The 19,622-nt window shown below is 32.9% G+C and overlaps 1 protein-coding gene across 4 annotated transcripts in view; it reads right to left on the bottom strand.

Moving 5' to 3' along the window:
* LRBA (LPS responsive beige-like anchor protein) overlaps window positions 1-19,622 on the bottom strand; it is an 832,197-nt gene that overhangs the window by 520,355 nt on the left and 292,220 nt on the right. For all 4 annotated transcript variants that reach the window (XM_074229149.1, XM_074229148.1, XM_074229150.1 and 1 more), the window contains exons 32-33: window positions 18,217-18,350; window positions 3,709-3,770 (exon numbers count right to left, since the gene is read on the bottom strand). In XM_074229149.1, the coding sequence (XP_074085250.1) occupies window positions 3,709-3,770; window positions 18,217-18,350 (196 nt within the window). The remainder of the gene's footprint in view (window positions 1-3,708; window positions 3,771-18,216; window positions 18,351-19,622) is intronic.

Here is a 19,622-nt window from a genome sequence, read left to right as displayed (position 1 = left end):
CTGGACTACACTGAAAAGGAGTATAGTTTTAAAACTAGTTAAAAATTTCATATTTAAAAAATCAAAAAAAAAGCTAAAAATAAGAATGACATGTATAGTATATGTGTGAGAGTATATAAGACTCCAATCCACTGTGACAAAGAAACACATCTCAAAATTGCGAACCTAATATATTTTGATAATATTCAATTTAAAAATATCAAAATTAAATAGCACTTTATTACAACTTTTACTGGTTTAATCACTCAGACAGGACAACACCCCAGACTATACAGTGGTTCTAGTTTTTCTATATACTGTATGCATTTCTGATAAATGGGAAAAGAATAGATGACCTGGCAGAAGGCTCAGACAATAACATGTGATTTACAGGACATGAATGCAGCTACTATAAGATTTATCTGACAGCCCTCTCCGATAGTGGACTGTTGAGTATCCGATGGAATGATTTCTAGTCTGGAAAGTCTACTACTGAGTAGCCATACACATTATTTATTTATTAGATGTTTTGGGTTGAAACCATTTTTAAATGATGCACTTCACAATGCACAGCCATAAATTTGGCTTTAAACCCGAGAAGGGAGGTAGTGTTATTGGAATGTATGTCAGACTGAATTAGGATGAGCAATGCAACGCTTTTATAAAGTGGCCTTGAATGTAACGTCAATTCTTTCAAAAATGATATTAATGTCAAATAAGCAGGATATAAACATTTTGTACAAGAAGGCTGAAGTAATTTTAAATGTAACATTTCTTTAAATGTAGATGGTTTTTCACAAATGGTGGCACTTTCACAAATGTAAACATTTGAGATCTATTAAGTTTTATTTTGTGCAAATCAATTGGACATGTGACAACTTATTCCATTTTGATACATCAGAAAAGAAGTTTCCCAAATATCAAATGTCACCTGATATTTAAATAAAAAATTTTAAATCAAGTCTATACAGTTTCAATTGTTGAGTTATTTTATATAAACTATTTCTGGATAAACCAAACAGCAAAAAGAGCTCCTTTACAATAAAGATAAATACTGCTATTTGGGGGGTTGAGGGGTATTGCAGGGGGGGGGTAAGAGGAAGTTTTTTTTGAAAGGCTCATCTTTAAATGATTATTTATTCCATAAAATGTCTTCTTTAAAAAATCAAAGCAGAGAAAAGTAGTAATTCTGGACCGAAATGAATCATCATTATCCATTTCTGCAATGAAAAAATGTTTGAAAAAATAATTCTGGTAAAAAATTTTCTTAGTCCCTTTGATGCTAATGACAGTATATCCTACATATTTTTCAAATTTGGGTTTTAAACTCTCCTGTTATAAAAGGTGATTTGTTAAATACTAAGTGAAAAAATATAACAAGAAAATGAAAAAAGGAGACATATTCAGTGTTCTTGAATTTCACAAAATTAAATATCCGTAATTTGTAAAGTTTAAAATCACATTTGCAGATGTTAATTCACAAGTATTCAGATTATTTATGAGATTAAAAAGTAGTTTTTGACCTGATCTTTTGATCTTTGGCATGCAATCCTCTCCATCTCCTCTTAAAAAATTAATTAGAATTTTAGCAAGAAGCTATCAGCTCACTTACTCCAGTAACTTGCACCAAAAAAAATATATCAATCATCCTCAACCCATCCCCTCCCAATATCTACAAAATGTCGTCTTGAAATTGAATTTCATATCTCTTTAGCTTTCAAGTATAAAAAGACAGTTCACTTCTTAACAAAATAAATCACTTTTGTGATTGCCATACTGACCTTTTTGAATTAGGAAAATTCAAAGTGAAAAATGTAATTATCACTGCAGGACAATCTGTAAACATCTGGAGCTAATTTTTCCTTCATTTCTCACATTATTTTTCATAGTAAGCATATATTATTGGTGTAGTGAATTTTAACCTCAAAATATTTAAAAATTTATCAACTGAAAAATGTAATTTTTTTGAACTACAACCCTGAGGGTTCTTGTCTTTTGTTATTTACTTGGCTATGTGATCATCATATCCCATTTGATTAGATTAGCATTAAACAGCACTGTGACATGTATGACAAATAGGTGCATTAGTGCATGTCAATTACTACCTATCTTTTGGGCTTCAAACATTCAACTATATATGATAAACTAAAAAGACTATGCATATATACATATATGCATATATATATATACATACACACATATTTACATACACATATCTAAGATATTTTTCCTCATTAAAATATTTATCTTCCTCATTTTCTATAAAAAGCAAAACAAATTGCAATTATATCAATAAAAACAAATAGTTTATATCAATTTCAAATTTTATACAGGTCTCAAAGTGGTAATTAGCAATTTTATTCCAAAAAATAAAAAATAATTATTTCAATACAGAGAACTGTGGAGGAGATTGAAATTTGTTAACTGCCAAAGACATAGTGTTTTCTGAAGGAGATGATTAAGTTATGCAAACATGATTCTCACTCTAGCCAGAATAATAAGCCTACTAGGAACACAACTATTCGTTGACCAGTTCATTGTAAAATCCATTAGGTGTAATCTCTACAAGTAATTGTTCTTATTGCACTTTATTGACACTGCACAGTATTGATTTTTCACACCTTCTATGATTCTTTCATTTGTATTCATGAAATGTCCATCAGCACAGTCTAAATAAATTTGGCAATATACGCACTAAAATGAATAAATCAATGCAAAGAAACATTAATTTTGCATTATCCTTATTCTTCAGGCAAGTAAACCATAAGGGCTATAAATGAAGGTCAAAGGTTTTGAAATGGGTCAGAACCCTTGACCTCTAGACCAATACCCTTCCCATTAAAAAAGGCTATTTTAAAGTTTTAAGTAGGGGAATTTACTACCAGCAAGATATTGTTTATAAAAACTACAAAGAAAAAGTTCAATAAAAACACTCCTCTAGCAAAAAAGAATGGAAGAAATAGATCAAAAGCATATACAGCTGACTCATAATGAACATGCTTTTACTATATTAACATATATGGTTAGGTGCATAAATATACCCTCATATAAACATATAAGTGGGACAAAGTAAATAAACTATAAATCTTTAAGATACAAGAGAAGATAAAAGCAATGGAAAGAATAAAATAAAGTTTTTAAACATCTGAGTAATACTTCTTTTTAGGAATTTGGTACATAAATGCTCTTCAGCTATTCCCCTAGATCCACTGTACATGTCAAAAATAATTAGCAATGACAAGGGTTCAAAAGTATTTATCACTCATTTTATAACCTCTACACACACACACACGCAAAAAAAGAAGAAAACCCATTATTCCCAGAGGAGACAGAATGCCACTCTCAAGCTGTAGAAATAAATCTGTTTCTATAACCTTAATATTGTATTGATTTTTATCTCCTCTTATAAAAGATGACAGCAGAGAATTATTTAGTCACCTCAAGATGAAGGTTACATACAACTTAGACATTTTTAATGGGACTCCAAAAAGCTCTGTTTTCACTTACCTACTCAGATCACTAAGCATATAAACCAATATAATCCATTAAGGATCTTAGTTTGGAAGTAATTGTTCCAAAAAAGAAATAAAATTATTAAGAGGTGATAATCCAGAAACAGCAATTAATCATAACATAGGATGTAGTTCTTTCCACTTTGGATACAATTTGTAAAATAAAATTTGTTTGAAATTTCTAAAAACTAAAAATTTTACAATTACTTTGACTCACCTGAGAACAGAGAAGCATGACCAATTCCACAACTGAGCTACTAGACTTCATGCAAACCAGACCTATTTTTAAAAAGGATAAAAAAAAGTTAAGAGCATATTTTTCAATTTTGCAAGAAACACTGAATTTCCAAAAGCCTGAATAGAAGAATATTATTTTTATTGTACAACTTTTTCACTATATTTTAGAAGTATTTTCAAAATACTTATGCAAATTCATACACACAATTCATCATTACTTATAGAAATGTGCCCAGCATATGCTATATTGATTGATATCATCTACATTTTGTGTTTTGGAGAGAGTTGCTCATTATACATGCAGGGAAGGGAAATGGTTCCATGACCTTTGCTTTCTCCACTCCTCTCTTTCCCTTCAACCCTCTAGCTATCAATCAAGTTTCCATTTTGTTTCATGGCAGTAGACATCCCAAACACTCTTATTAGTACTTTGACCCATGACCTCACACTAAACCTTAACAGAAGTGCAAGTAGTTTACCCATTAGGTAATTTTGATTTCTTATAAATTTTAATATACATTTTAATGATCATTTTGGCTCATATTTGTGTCACTGCAAATATAAATGTGATATAAAGACCATATTGTCTTTTTTTATCCAAAGAAGAGTTATGCATAGATTACTGTCTGTAATAAGATAAAAAGAAAAAAAGAAAAATTCCCTAAACTAATGCATTGCAAATGGTTTAGCCAATTTCCAAGTGGTAAAGTCCATCATCCCAAAGAGAAAATTTACTACACCTAAAGCAATACTCATAATTTTTAAAATTTCTTTTTTTTCCACATCAGAATGGCAATCAAAAGCATAGGTTCCAATAAGTATTACCTGAGATATCCCATGGGAAGCTTTAGTGGCTTTCTACAATCTTCCCCTATGTGTAGCATTCTTTTTTCTTTCTCCTTTTTTAAATTCTTACTCTCTGCCTTTTAGTCTTCACTCTCATCTCCTCCAACTGAAAAATGATCTACTTTTTTTCTTTCCCTTTTTCTCTCCTGTTTATTCCTTAGGACTACAAAATAAATCTGCTATTTTGTTATGCTAATGAGACCATCTGACCTTACTTTCACAATTTTCTTTAAAAAAAGAATGATAGAATACTTTGAAAATGCGTGAAATATGGAATAAAATAGTTTAGCTCAGTTAAATATGTTGTGATACCTTTGGAAGGGGATGAGACATGAGCAAGGGAAAAGAAAGAAAAAAGAAATATATTTCTGATGGCAGAAAGAACTAGAATAGAGAAGAAAAACAAAGATGACAGAAACAAAGAACAAAAAAGAGAAAGGAAAAGACTCTATGTGTTTTGGCAATTAGGAAACCCACAAAGAACAAACTTAATATAAGATTAACTTGGAATCAATTTAGTTGTTAACTGATCTATCTAGTTCTTGGAAATGTAATTTCTAAAATACTTAGTAAAACTACTATTACAATGATCTTAAAAGGCAAGAAAGATCATTTTCAGTATTTTTCTATAGAAACAATTTCCTCTGGATATTCCAAAATTAGATCACAAAGTCCAGCACATCCACAAAACAGTTTATTACTACCTCTCCCTGAGTCCTATCACCTATAATATAATTCCTTATTTCTATCAAAAAGACCATCATACTTCCAGGAATCCAGATTCACATCAAAGTAATACTTCAAATATCACTTGCTTTCACTTCACAAGTGAAATATCACAAATATCACTTGTCAAATCTTCTATTTCCTAACCTTAACAACTCCCATTTCTGACAAATATCTTCTTCTCTTCATTTATACCACAACTAAGATTAGATCTTCACTATCCATCACCTCTATTAGAAGTATTAATTCGGTGGCCTTCCAAAGTGGACCAACAAGATTAAAATGTAATTAGGAAGTTTAACAAGATAAACAAATATATATATAATCCAACATAGGAAAATGCAAATTTATACTTTTCTTTTTTTTCCCACTTTGGTTTTTGCAAGGCAATGGTGTTAGTGACTTGCCCAAGGTCATACAGCTAAATAATTATTAAGTGTCTGAGGCTGTATTTGAACTCAGGTCCTCCAGTCTCCAGGGTTGTTGTTCTATCCATTGTGCTACCTTGCTATCCCTTAATTTGTGGTTTTCTAAAACAATATGTAATGCCATCCATTTCTATTTGAGTTGGACATCAATTACGTAGAGTACTATATTCCTCTCCAAATTGGTCTCTCTGACTCAAAACTCTCCCTTTTCCAATTCATACACCACAGAAGTGGCAAAATAGCACTCATAACAAAAAAAGTCTATACAATCACACTCCTAAAACAGAAAGTACCAAGGAGGAAAGCAACCCAATGTAAATTTGGTTCAGATGCTTGTCCTTAGTTCTCAAAGAAGGACATGACATCATGGGACATCATGACAAGCACATGAATTGCATTCATCTGGATCCAGTGGCCAGATAGGAATCAAGGCAACTGTATAAAGCTCTGGAAACAATCAGGGTTAAGTGACTTGCCCAAGTTCACACAGTTCATAAATATCAATTGTCTGAGGCTAGATTCAAACCCCCCATCCTCCAGACTTAAAGGCCAGTGCTCTATATACTGTGTTACCAAGATGCCAGAATTTAATTCAGACTCATCTTATATAACATAGCACAATATTTCCATATAGTAATAGTCTAAATATAAAGGATCATATCATAAAATAATTCAATGAATCTTAGTGAATAATTTTTATCACTGTCTCTATGTAGAAGCAGGATTCTTTTTTCTTTTTTTTTTTTTGCAAGGCTATGGGGTTAAGTGGCTTGCCCAAGGCCACAAAGTTAGGTAATTATAAGTGTGTGAGGATAGATTTAAATTCAGGTCCTCCTTACTCTAAGGCCAGTGCTCTATCCACTGCACCACGTAGATACCCCAGAAGCAGAATTCTTAAACAAGGCATGGTGTAATAGAAAAAATAAAATGGACAGTACCTATGACATAAAATTGAAAAAATTAGGAAACAAAATCAATGAAACTAAAATTATAAAAGAAAAAACAAATTTGAGAAAATCTTTGTAACAGGGAATTGGTAGCATAAGAGATAGAAACTTAGCAGAAAATTCAAGAAGACCCAAGTTCAAATGTAACTTCTCAGACGTACATTCGACTCTAGGGAAGTCACTAACCCTTCACTGTACTCTACCTAAATCTCTAAATCTATAAATTGCAGTGTACACACTCACCTGTACAAATGGAGAAGTTTTCCTCATTCAAGATTTCTCTAAACTAAAGTCTAGTCCAAAAGTATGTGATATGTGATCTGTGATATGTACTGGGGATTCAAAGGAAGTCAAATGATTGTTCCAGATATTGAGAAGTCCAAAGTCACATACAAATAACTATAAGACAACAAGACATATACCTGATAAATTGGAGGCAATATCAAAGGGAACATACTAGCATCAAGAGAGGGTTGGATTTTAGTTGGGACTTAAAGGTAATCAGAGAAGTCAAGAAATAGAGATGAAGGAGAGAATTCCAGTAAAAATACACAAAATGCAGAGATGGAGAATTTTGCTTGGCCTTTCTATTGTTATAGAAAGGCCATTGTCACTGAATATCATTGAGGAGATGGCGTGAAATAACACGTAAGAAAAGACAAAGTTATGATGAAGGATATTAAAAAACAAACAAAACTATTCAAGAAAAACTGCAAAGAAATTTGATAGAATAGGCATAGGTCAATATTTAATATGCTGTATACCAAGATAAGCTCAAAATAAATACATGATTTAGACAAAAAGAAAAACATCATAAGTTACTATAGCATGGATAAAATTTTACCCCCTGATCTACAGAGAGGGGAAGAAGATTTCATGATAAAACAAGAGATAAAGAGGTTTATAAAGGGTAAAATGGAACACATAACTATATACAATTTAAAAGGTTTTGAACAAATAAAACAAATGCAGCTACATTTGGGAACCTGGGAAAAAATCTTGACAGCTTATTTTTCTGATAAAAGTCTAATTTCTAAGCAACTAGAAGGAACTGTATCAAAAATACAAGAAAAAAAGGACAATTCCCTAACTAGACAAAAAACATGAAGTTTTCAGAGGTAGAAATCTTAGCGAACAACAGTCATAAAAAATATTCTAAATCACTAAAAATTAAAACAATTTTGAGGTACTAGTTCCCAAATATCAGATTGATTAGCATGACAAAGGCTGGAGGGGATATGGGAAGACATATCCTAATGCACTGCTGGAAGAGATGTAAACTAGTTCAATCATTTTGTAATGAAATTTGCAACTATGCTCAAAAAGCTACTGAATTGTCATTTTCTTATATCCAAGAAAACTGATATAAAGTCTACATTAAGAGAAAGAGAAAGGAATCATCTGTACAAAATTATTTATAGCTGCTCTTTTTGTTGTTGTAAAGAACTGGAAACTGAGGAGATGCCCATAAAACTGGGGAAAGGCTGAATAAGCTAAAGGATATGAATGTGATAAAATATCATCATGCTTTAAAATATCATGAAGGAGATGGGTTTCAGAAAAACTTGGGAAGGGTTGTATGAATTGATTCATATTAAAGTGAACAGCATCAGGAGAAACATGTTATACAGTAGAAGTAATACTGTCAATACTTCAGTTTTGTAACTCTAATAATTAACTCTAATCAACACAATTACCAAGACAATTCCAAAAAACGAATGACTAAACATCTTGTCAACCTACACAGAGATCTAATAAAATTTAAAGGCAAATTGAAGCATATTTTCTTTTCTTTCTTAATTTTGAAGGGGAGGACCAGATGATCAATATAGGAATTTATTTTGTGAGACTGTATTTTTATTAATGGGTTGCATTTCTGGCTATTTCATCTGGGATGAGAAATGAATTTGGAACTGAAAAATAAAATAAAATTGAATTGAAAAAAATGAAAGCCAAAGAGGATTTTTTTTGGCCTTGTCATTAATAAGGAGACAGTGGAAATTACAAAGTTAGGGAGCTGATATGGACAAATTGACATTTACTTTGGGGAAACAATTTTGGTGCTCCCTGGGAGGATGCAGTGGAATAGAGAGAGAGACTGGAAGCAGGAAGACTAAATCCCAAGCAACAATAGTCCAAGCATAAGTGGTAGCAGTATCAGAGGAAAAAGACAGTATTTGGAAAAGATTTTGAGAAAGTACAATTGAAAGGACAATTTTAAGAGTAAAGGGAATTTTGAAGAGGGAAGGGTTTGGGTGAAAGAGAATGAGTTTAGTTTGGGGACTGTCAAACTGCCTTTAAGACATTTGTGAGTCACCTAGTTTGATACTTTCAATAGACATAGATGTGAGAATTGAGATCAGGAGAAATAAATAGATCTAAGGTTCATCTGCATAAAGTTGATAATTGTATCCATGGGAGTTAATGATCAAGTGAAGCTCTACATAGAAAGAAGAAAGTCCCAAACAGAACTCTGGGTAACATCTACAATAAGTGGGTAAAAACTGGGGGAAGTTCCATCAAAGGAAAACGTAAAATAATGAAGACTGAAAAATTAAATCATTGGCCCTCTCATCTCTAAGTCCTTTTGAAAACTGGATATCCAATGAGAAATTGCAATCAATTACTTCTTCACCCCAGAAATGCACAAAAATTCAGTCAGAATACTAAAGTTTTGTAAAAAGAAAGAGGATAGCCAGAAAAATCAATGGTAGCACATGTTAAAAAAAACAAATAAAAAAATCAGAAGCATCCCACCATACCAAAAAAAAGGACTAGTGAGATGAGTAGCCTTTTAAGTTTTTGTGTGGCAGTCACATGCAATCCATCATAGAGAAAGCACTCAAGGATGGTCAAAGATCATCTTATCCTAAACCCAGAGTGGGAACCATAAAAGCACCAAAAAGCAGGAAAGGCAGCAACTCTCAGAGTTGGATAGCACAGACAATCAGGAACTTCAAAAACAATAGTCTTAATATCTGGAGACACCAGAAAGATCCCAGAATATTCAAAGTTCTGAACCTCAAGGATCCAAGTTTATCTCACCACAAGACATGAAAGTCAACATAAGAACCCAGAATGAAATGAACAAAGGACTAATAAGTCCACATTAAAAACATATTAGAAAGGGCGGGTAGGTGGCGCAGTGGATAGAACACCGGCCCTGGAGTCAGAAGTACCAGAGTTCAAATCCAGCCTCAGACACTTATTAATTACCTAGCTGTGTGGCCTTGGGCAAGCCACTTAACCCCAATGTCTTGCAAAAAAAAAAACACATCAGAAAATAGAATCCAGTCCTGGCATAAAACCTCAATTCAGGGAAAAAAAAGAAAAGCTGGAGAGGTGACTAAAAGAAAGAAGACTTAAAGGAAAACAAAGACTCTATGAAATAGTCAGATATATTATAACAAAATGAAAAAGTTGAAGCAACAGAAGGAAATATAAACTAGTTGATATTAAAAAAACCTGACCTGATTAAAAAATATATCAGAGAAAATTTCATAATCACAGACTATAAACCAAAGATCTGGGCATTACATTTCAAGGAATCATGAATGAAAATTGTCAACATATATTAGAACCAAAGACAGAAGCCATAAATTACTTCCTGAAAGTTATCACAAAAGGGAAAGTCCAAAGAATAAAATAGTCAAAATGCAGCCCACATTAAAGAAGAAAGTTCAAGTACTAAAGCAGAAGAGTCAGGATGACACAGGATCAGTCAGTTTCTAATAACAGTTTCTCCTGGAGAACTAGAACATTATATCACAAAAAGCAAAAAAACACAGGTATACAACCAGAAATAATTTGCCATGCAATGTTGCATATAATTCTATAGAGGAAAAACAAAAACCTATATTTAGTGAAACTGTGGACTTTTAATCATTTCTGATGAAAAGACCAGAGCTCAGTAGGAATTTTTAAAAACAAAACACAAAGTCTAGAGAAATCAAATAAAGTAAATTCATTTGTACAACAGAAAGAGGCTGTATGATGATACTATGCTAATATTCTAAAAACTTGGGAGGGAAAACTAATATTTCTTTAAAATATTAATCTCTTCTAAGGATACAGATGAAGTTGGGATAGAAAAAACAAAGGTCCTGGTAATGAATTCTTTCTGTTCTGATTTTGAAGCAGAAGGAAATAAAGAGATCTTTAAAAATAAATTCAAATCAATAAGCACATATTAAACACTTCCTATATATAGATAGATACTGTACATGTTAATAGAGTGTGTGTATATATATATATATATATATATATATATATATATATATATATATATGGAAGATAGAGATAGAACTTACTAATTTGCTTTTAAAAAGTGTACAAGAAAGGGGCGGCTAGGTGGCGTAATGGATAAAGCACCAGCCCTGGAGTCAGGAGTACCTGGGTTCAAATCTGGTCTCAGACACTTAATAATTACCTAGCTGTGTGGCCTTAGGCAAGCCACTTAATCTCATTTGCCTTGCAAAAACCTAAAAAAAAAGTGTACAAGAAAAGTACAGGAACATGAACATGGAAGAACGGGAGAGGAATCAGACATCAGATGTACCTCTCTTATTCAAAAGAAGGTTGAACACAGGAACACAAACTCACAGATAGTTTGGGGGTATAAATACATCAAACTAAATAGGTAAATATACAGGGTAAAGTATGTCAGAGCAAGAGGTAGGAGCAAAAAGAATAATAACAGAGAGAAGACTAGTCAAAGCAATGTCGATGATCTTGAAAGGAAAGGGGGAAAGGACATTGAAAAGGATGCCTTTTAGTTGGGGAATGGCTGGGAAAACACTGTGATTTACAAATGTAATGGAATATTACTATGATGTATGAAATGATAGAGAAACAATTTTAGAAAATCTCAGTTACTAGGAACTGACTCAGAACAAAGCAATTAAAACAAATAATTTCTACGAACTCTGAAAGAATTAAGAACTATAGTCAACACAGTATCTCCAGAGGAAGCTGTGTTAAAGTCATGCCACATACCTTATAGAGATGGCAAGACTGCAGGGCATAAAAACAATCATATATTTTTTTGATTTGACTACTGTCAATTCATTTTGCATGACTATGTTCATGTGTTAAAGGAGGTTTTTCTTCTACTAGTTTTTAAATGGGGAGAATCAGAGTAGTTTATAATAGTGATGCTCCAAAAAAAGAATGCAATTGAAATATTTTTTCAAATGCACAGAAAACAAAGTTCAGAAGAAAGAGCAAACATACAGGAGTTTTCAAATTAATATATGTGATTTGTTATATGGGATTCTTTTTTAAGCAAAAGGTCTGAAATGAAGATTCGTAGATTTATGCAATCCTGTGTTCTGCTAAGAATACGAAAATACTCTTTTGGGGTACTTAAGTTCTTAAGTTAAAAATGAAATATTTAAAAAAGAAAATTCCTATGCATTATTAATAAGAAAATTCAAATTAAAACAACTTTAAAGTTTAGCAAAGATGAAAAAAGAAATATAATAAAAGTTAGAAGGGTTCTGGAAAGAAAAGCATATTTATGAACTACTGATGGATCATATGAACTGATTTGTAAAAAACATTTTGGGATCATACTAGAAAATCTATTCAATTATACATACACTTTCACTCAACAGTTTTCCTACTAAAAGGATATATGCCAAAGAGCCAAAGGTAGAGGGACAGTCCTATATTTATAACATAATTTTTTGTAGTAGGAAAAATAACATAATGCTAAAATTAGAGAATGACTGAACAAACTGGAAAATGAAAGCAGTGCAACATTGTTCTTCTATAATGATTGATGAACGTGAGGAATTCAGAAATTTAAGAAGACTTTGTAGGATAATAACAATAATGTAAAGGGAAAATAACACTGATACGGGACTCAAACCAATGCAATAAGTAGTCAAGTCAAAAGAATGACAGGGGAAAAGGTCCTCCAGCTCCTGGCAGTGAGTTAGTGGATTAGATATTTATACTGAAGGAGATATGCAATTTCAGACAAGGATGATATTTTTATTTCTTTTTCTTGACTACTTACTTGTTACAAAGGAGTAAGACACGATTCTATGAAGATGAGGAGAGGGGAACAGGAAATGAGAATGGTTGTAAAAAAGGAAAAGAATAAATAAAACTTATAATTGTTTCATTTTGCTTTGTTTTGTTTGAAAAGTTCCACTGGCTCTCAGTTGCTTTTACAATAAAACAGAAACTCCTTAATTGGTATTTTAAATATTTGACAACCTAAATTTAATCCCCTTAGCCAGGTTTTCTATATATTATTGCGATTCTGGCACATTATGTTTTAGTTTTTAATTCAACTATTAGCTGTTCTCTATCTAAGGGATCTTATCTTCTACTTCTGCCAATTTGCCATGCTGTCACCCATATCTTAAATGCATCTCTTCCTTTTAGAACTTCTGGAAACAAGGTTGCTCCAGATCTGCCCAACTTGATAGCATGCCCTGAAATTATATTTAATTTTTATACCAATATAAACATGTGTATATGTTGCTTCCCTCCAATAAAATGTAAGTTCCTTCAGTAAGTTTTTCTATTCACAATGAAAATCCCTCCTGCCTTCCATAAGGCACATAAAGATCAGGATTGCACCCGTAATCTCATCTACATAGGCTAACTTCTTCAACTAATGCAGACTGGTACCTGCTCTGTACAAGAATCTCAAGACTGAGAGTTTAAAGGGTTTCTCAGGGACACACAGATGGCAGGTATCACAGGCTAGGCCTGCCCAGCTTTAATGCCCTGAATAGAAACTAAATAACATTGCTGGCACAAAGAAGTTTAATAGATATTTGTTTATCAACTCTGCCATAATAAATTGCATGTGGCCCATGTTGCCTATAAGATATTTCAGCACTGAATTTTAACTGAGCTGGTGTACAGATACTGAGTGAAAACCTTCTCCCTGGGCTAACAATATAAAGGTTCAGAAGTAAAGAAAATCAACTTGCCTTAACAATTTATTCTTATCATCATTGCTCTTGCTGGAAGAGAAAGGCCATGGTAACTTCAATTAATCATCAAACGAGACTAGGAGTTTTGATATGAGTATGAGAATTCTGTTTGTAACACTACTAAACAAATTTCATTCATGTTATTAAAAGGTAAGGTCTTCTATCATTCACGGTTCCCATTCGGCTCATAAGAAAAAAAATTCATAAATCTGTCCTACTTTTTAAATAATTCCTTGGCCCAGTGGATAGAATACAGGGTCAGGAGTCAAATCTGGCCCCTGATACTAGCTGTGTAGCCCTGGAGAGGTTACCTAATGCTGCCTTTAAAGCACTGAGGAAGGAAATGACAAACCACGTCAGTATCTTTGCCAAAAAAACTCGTGGACAATATGGTCCACTAGGTCATAAAGAGTAGGACATAACTGAACAAATGAACAACAACAAAGGATTACACCCCTAATACTAAGTTGCATTTGAACATGCAGTACCCATTATACCCGCATCAGTGAGCCAAAATATTAATAAAGAGGTGAAGAAATAAGTGCTGTGTAAAAGTATAAACAATTTAGTAGTGCTATTAGAACTCTGAAAATATGTTTTTGCTTTGATTTGTTTTTCAAACAAAATGAAACAAGATAAGGGTATCAGTTAGAGCTGTGGAACACATTAAAATAGAGGCAAGCAAAGATGTCCTGAGGTAGGAAGTTAGGATCAAGGTTAACTTAACTAAAACTAAAGATCAAGTTGTCCCCATGGAGTTGAATAACAATATCTTTTTTGGGGTTAACAACTCTAGAGTGTGGCCCTAATATGCACAAATAACATCTCAATTTGAATCTCAATCTTTAGTTGATATGAAAGAAAAATGACAAAGATTTAATGGATTTCTAACTGAACCCCAGACATTAACCCAAAGAGTTCCATATAAATCCTTAAGATCATACAGCCCTCTTCTACTTAGGGTTCAATAACCTGATTAAAGTAATAGTAATTACTTTAATAGTAATTAAAGTAATAGTAATTGCCTCAAATCTTAAAGAAAAAAAAAGGCAAGAAGCAATTGCAGAGATCAGACTGCAGAAATGAAGATTCTTGGAGTACCAACCAGGGTCAGGTAATAATAATCAAAATATGGTCCCTTAAATTATTGCTCCTTTTTCAAATGTCTAATAATATTCTAATATTTTTAAAAGGGATAAATAGGATTTCAACAAAATAGAGGACACAAAGTTTTCATGCCTACAGATGAGACGAGAGGTCTTTATCCCAAGAAGATATTCCTGCTTGTAGTAGCTATTTTCTCAAAGAAAACTAGGGCATAGTTTACATCCCATGTCTATCTCCTGTGCTCTCTTTTCTTTGTTCTCTGTACTTTATCATTTGATTGGTATACAAAAGTTCTCATGAGTTTTTAGCAACCTCCCATATCTATATATCCATTCCCAGGCTCTCTTCTAAACTTCAGTCATTCCTGATATCCAATTCCAAATGGATTTCATACAAATATAAATTGAGTATGTCAGTACAGAACTCATTATCATTCCTTTCAAACCCTCTCCTCTTCTGAATTTCCCTATTCTTGTCTTTTTCTGAAGTAGAAGTCTGAGCATGTCACTCCCCCACTGAACAAACCCCAGTGTCTCCTTTGTTTGGCTTTTAAAATTCTTTACAACCTCATTTTAACCTCCTTTTCCCAAGACCATGGTGCAATTTTTTCCTAAATCATACTTCAGTCCACACAAACTGGTATAACTGCTGTTTGGAGTACTCCAAATTCCATTTCCATGCTTTGGCAAAAAATGCCTCTTCTACCTAAAAGGAATCCTTTCAAAAACCCTCATATACTCCTTAAAAATCCTACTGTCCTTCAAAACCATTATACAATAACAACAAAAATTTATTATTAAGTTAATAGAGAAAGAAACATTATATAAAAAGTGCACACTTGGATGGAAAAAAAAATCTGGCAATTAATACTAACGTTTTAAGTTTCAATGTATTATATTATCCTTCAGTGAGTCCAAGAGTCAATATCAAAGAAATAAGTTCTTTAAGCTAAGGGAAACAGTCACTAAAAACTCATCATTTGTAATTCTAAACTACTTATCTCAAAACAAGCAAATTCTTAAAAACTGGATAATATGGAAACTAAGTCATTCAACACCAATTCAATTAAATATATGGAAGGAAGTTATGTTATTGTATGTATTAGTACACCACCTCAATACCTATATCTGAATATATTAATATATTGTACTAATTTTCAATAGTAAAAAATCAATATTGTTCATTTTTCTGAAAGGTTTTGAATATATATATGTAATGTCATATTAGTGACAGGTCATCTACTGTATTTATGTAAAACACAAATTTCCTATTCCACCTGCAGACAGATGCTCGAATATATAAGTATATGACATGTTAAAGGACAACAAAAATGCCAAAATCTCCACAACTGAAACTCTACCAAAAAAATGTCAATGATCCCTATCTTGATATTTCTTTTCTATTATAATCTTTGTACTTCAAAAAAGTGACAAGCTAAACTGCTCTAAAAACCATTCCCCAAAATATCTCTTCCATACCAGCATTGGGAAATTGGATTAGGTCTTGTCCTTCTGAAAACCCAAGAATATTACAAGCCTATGTAAATAAATCATATAGGAAAAGTGATTACATTATATTTTTTATATCTCTATATAATGAACTTTTAAAACCAGTTCCTTGTTTTATTTGGATGACAGACAATAGTTCTCTCTCCTGGGAAGGATGGGCTCTGAGGTCACGCCTGATTACTACGAATATCAGAAGACTGGTCCTGTCCTCTTTCCTGACCTTTTTACAGGCTACAACTCCTGCTTAGAAGAGTTTTTTCCCCTTCTTTCCTCTATCTCTTAGAAACCCTAGCTTCTGATGAGGGTTTGTTCTAAAGACAGTCTCCTACATGAAACCTTTCCTCATATCCATCCCATCTTCCTCTGAGGGTGAGAAAAGGCAGGAGGAGGGTCTGTCTGTCCCAGGAGGAGCTATCCATTGAGCCATAATTTTGCATGTTGTCTACAATTTAGTAAGATTCAAGACTTTTTTTAAAAAAAATTATTTAAGGCAGTGGAATTAAGTGAGTAGCCCAAGGTCACACAGCTAGGCAATTATTAAGCGTCTCAGTCTGGAATTGAACTCAGGCCCTCATGACACCAGGGCTGGTGCTCTATCCACTGCACCACCTAGCTGCCTCAATTCAAGGCATTTTTAAGAAAGATTATTTCTCTCTCCTATATTCAGATTAGTTCTATCTCTGAACATAATTTGTAAACAGGAAACTATGGCTAACAAAGGACTCGTGGTTTTATTTTCCTGACATTTTCAATTTTCATGATTAAGTCGTTGCTAATGTAAGGAAAAAATATTCATAAAATATTTTATATGAGAGAGAAAATTTTCTAGACCAGTTTTCCTCTCAAAGTAAAACTACATTCTAAGACACTGATGACAGAAAGCCTATGGTTGGATGCTCACAGTCCTGGAGCGTTCATAATTTTTTTAAGACAGTTTATTTAATTATTGGACCATGTTAATGTTAGAATGTCTTCCACAATGATCTCCACTATGTAATGTCCATCTAATAGTACTGCTCTCTCCTGCAGAATAATTCTAGTTCCTCTTCCACTAGATGAAAGAAACAATTATAATGAAATGTAGGAACATCTGTATGAGCTTATAAAAGTAAGTGAAAAAAGAGAACAATTTAAAAAATAATAACACTAAAAAACTGAACTCTGAAATATTTAAGAACTCTGATTAACACCATGAATATTCATGATTTTAGAAGATTAATTATGAAGATTCTACTTATCTCCTTAAGACAGTAAATATGCCTAGAATACAAAATGAGACATTTTTTGGATGAGGGCAATATGGATTCTTTTCCTTCAGTATGCATATTTGCTAAAGGGGATATGGTTTTTAGGGTTTTTCCACCCAACAAAAGGAGGTAGATTAGAATATCAATGTATGTTCATGAAAAAAAATTTAATTATACTTAGACAAATGAATTAAAAAATTAAATTAAGCTTGATTTCTCCAAGGTATACATTCTCATCCCCCGTTCCCACCAACTACTTCCTATGTAACAAGACTTCCAGATAAGTTAATTTTCTTGTCTCAACTTTTAGATGTTCTGTACTTACTTATGAGACACTCCATAGACACAGGGATACAATAGGAATTATCTCCCTTGACTTAAATGCCATATTTCTTGTAATGCAATAAGGTGATACATTAGCATTTAAAATTAACTATGTCAAACTATTTGTTCATAATCAGGCTTATGATCAATTAAAACCCACAGATATGATTTAGAGGAATGGAATAGTTATATCTCTCATCTGGGATATAAATGTGGAGATGGTTTCTAATCATGCCAAATAAGACGGGCATAAAAGAAATTAAATTATTTTTCTGTGTAATTGATTCAACAGTTTTATCAGGTTTATTTTACTCAAGAATTAAGATGCCTTAAATGACTAACATGTATACTTATTAATATAGTTTTTTTGAAAATATGATATTTTAAAAGACAACTTACTTGTTCCTTCTATAAGCAACTCTTGTCCATGGCTACCCAAAAGTGTACGAGAAAGAAAAGGAGCAAAATCCACAAAAATTTCTCGAAGTAGAGGAGCAGCCTTTTCCAGAGCATGTTCAAGTCTCTCTGTAATACTAATTAAAAGTATATTGTTATCAAAGTGATTTTAAAGTAGTCAAAAGAACACTAAAAAGAAAGTAAAAATTGCTGCTACAAATCACAATTCAAATCTACTACAACTACTTATCTGGTCCATTAGTAGTGTCTTCAGTTTTATTAATTTTCTTTTTTTTTAATTTTATTTACTTAAGGCAAGGGGTTAGGTGACTTGCCCAAGGTCATACAACTAGACAATTATTAAGTGCTGGAGGCCAAATTTGAACTCAGGTCCTCCTGACTCCAAATTCGTGCCACTGTGTCACCTAGGTCCCAAGTTTTATTAATTTTCAAAGCACTTCTCACTTTTTCAATCTTCTTACACCTGACTCACTCAAATATTCTTTGATCCAGGGATACTAACCCCCTTGCTTTCCCTGAACAAAACAGCTCCTTGAACAAGCCAACTCAAGGCATTTTTTCACTGTTTGTCTCTCACACCTAGAATACTGCTTTCTATCAATTCTGCTTCCCCTTGAATCCCAGCTAAAATCTCATTTTCTACATGAAGTCTTTTCTGACCCCATTAATTGTAGTGCCTTTCCTCTACTGACTATTTCTCATTTGATTCTGACTACAGCTAATATTTTTTTCATAGTTGTTTTCAAGAAACTGAGATCTCATTCAGAGAAGGAGCTTTTTAAAGCAACCCCAGAGTTTGGTATAGTGTCTGGTCCATAGTTCATGCTCAATGATAGTGATGAAGATATTTGTTCTTTGTTCTTGAAGACCACTACCTCAGAGAGGTGATGCCATGACAAGTGCATGAATTAGATTTGAGTAAGTAACCAGCCTCAGTTTCTCCTCGAAAATCATCTAAGTCCAATTGCGAAATATGAATCCGGAAGACTGGGAATGGCCCCGGATGTGAGGCAATCGGGCTTAAGTGATTTGTCCAAGATCACACAGCTAGTTAGTGTCAAATGTCTGAGGCCGGATTTGAACTCCCATCCTCCTTATTCCAGGATCAATGGCCTATTTACTGCAACACATGCTTAATAAAAGTTTATTGAATGAGTTAAAACTTCAGTCATTCTTTTCTTTTCTTTTGGGGGGGGTTTCAAGGCAAATGGGGTTAAGTGGCTTGCCCAAGGCCACACAACTAGGCAATTATTAAGTGCATGAGACTGGATTTGAACCCAGGTACTCCTGACTCCAGGGCTGGTGCTTTATCCACTGTGCCACCTAGCCACCCCCTAGTCATTCTTTTCAAATTAGTTTTACAGGGTTATATTTTAAAGAATTATCAA

The sequence above is a fragment of the Macrotis lagotis genome, chromosome 3, assembly GCF_037893015.1.
Source record: "Macrotis lagotis isolate mMagLag1 chromosome 3, bilby.v1.9.chrom.fasta, whole genome shotgun sequence".
Classification (NCBI taxonomy): Eukaryota; Metazoa; Chordata; class Mammalia; order Peramelemorphia; family Peramelidae; genus Macrotis; species Macrotis lagotis.
This window is presented reverse-complemented; position numbering and strand designations above follow the sequence as displayed.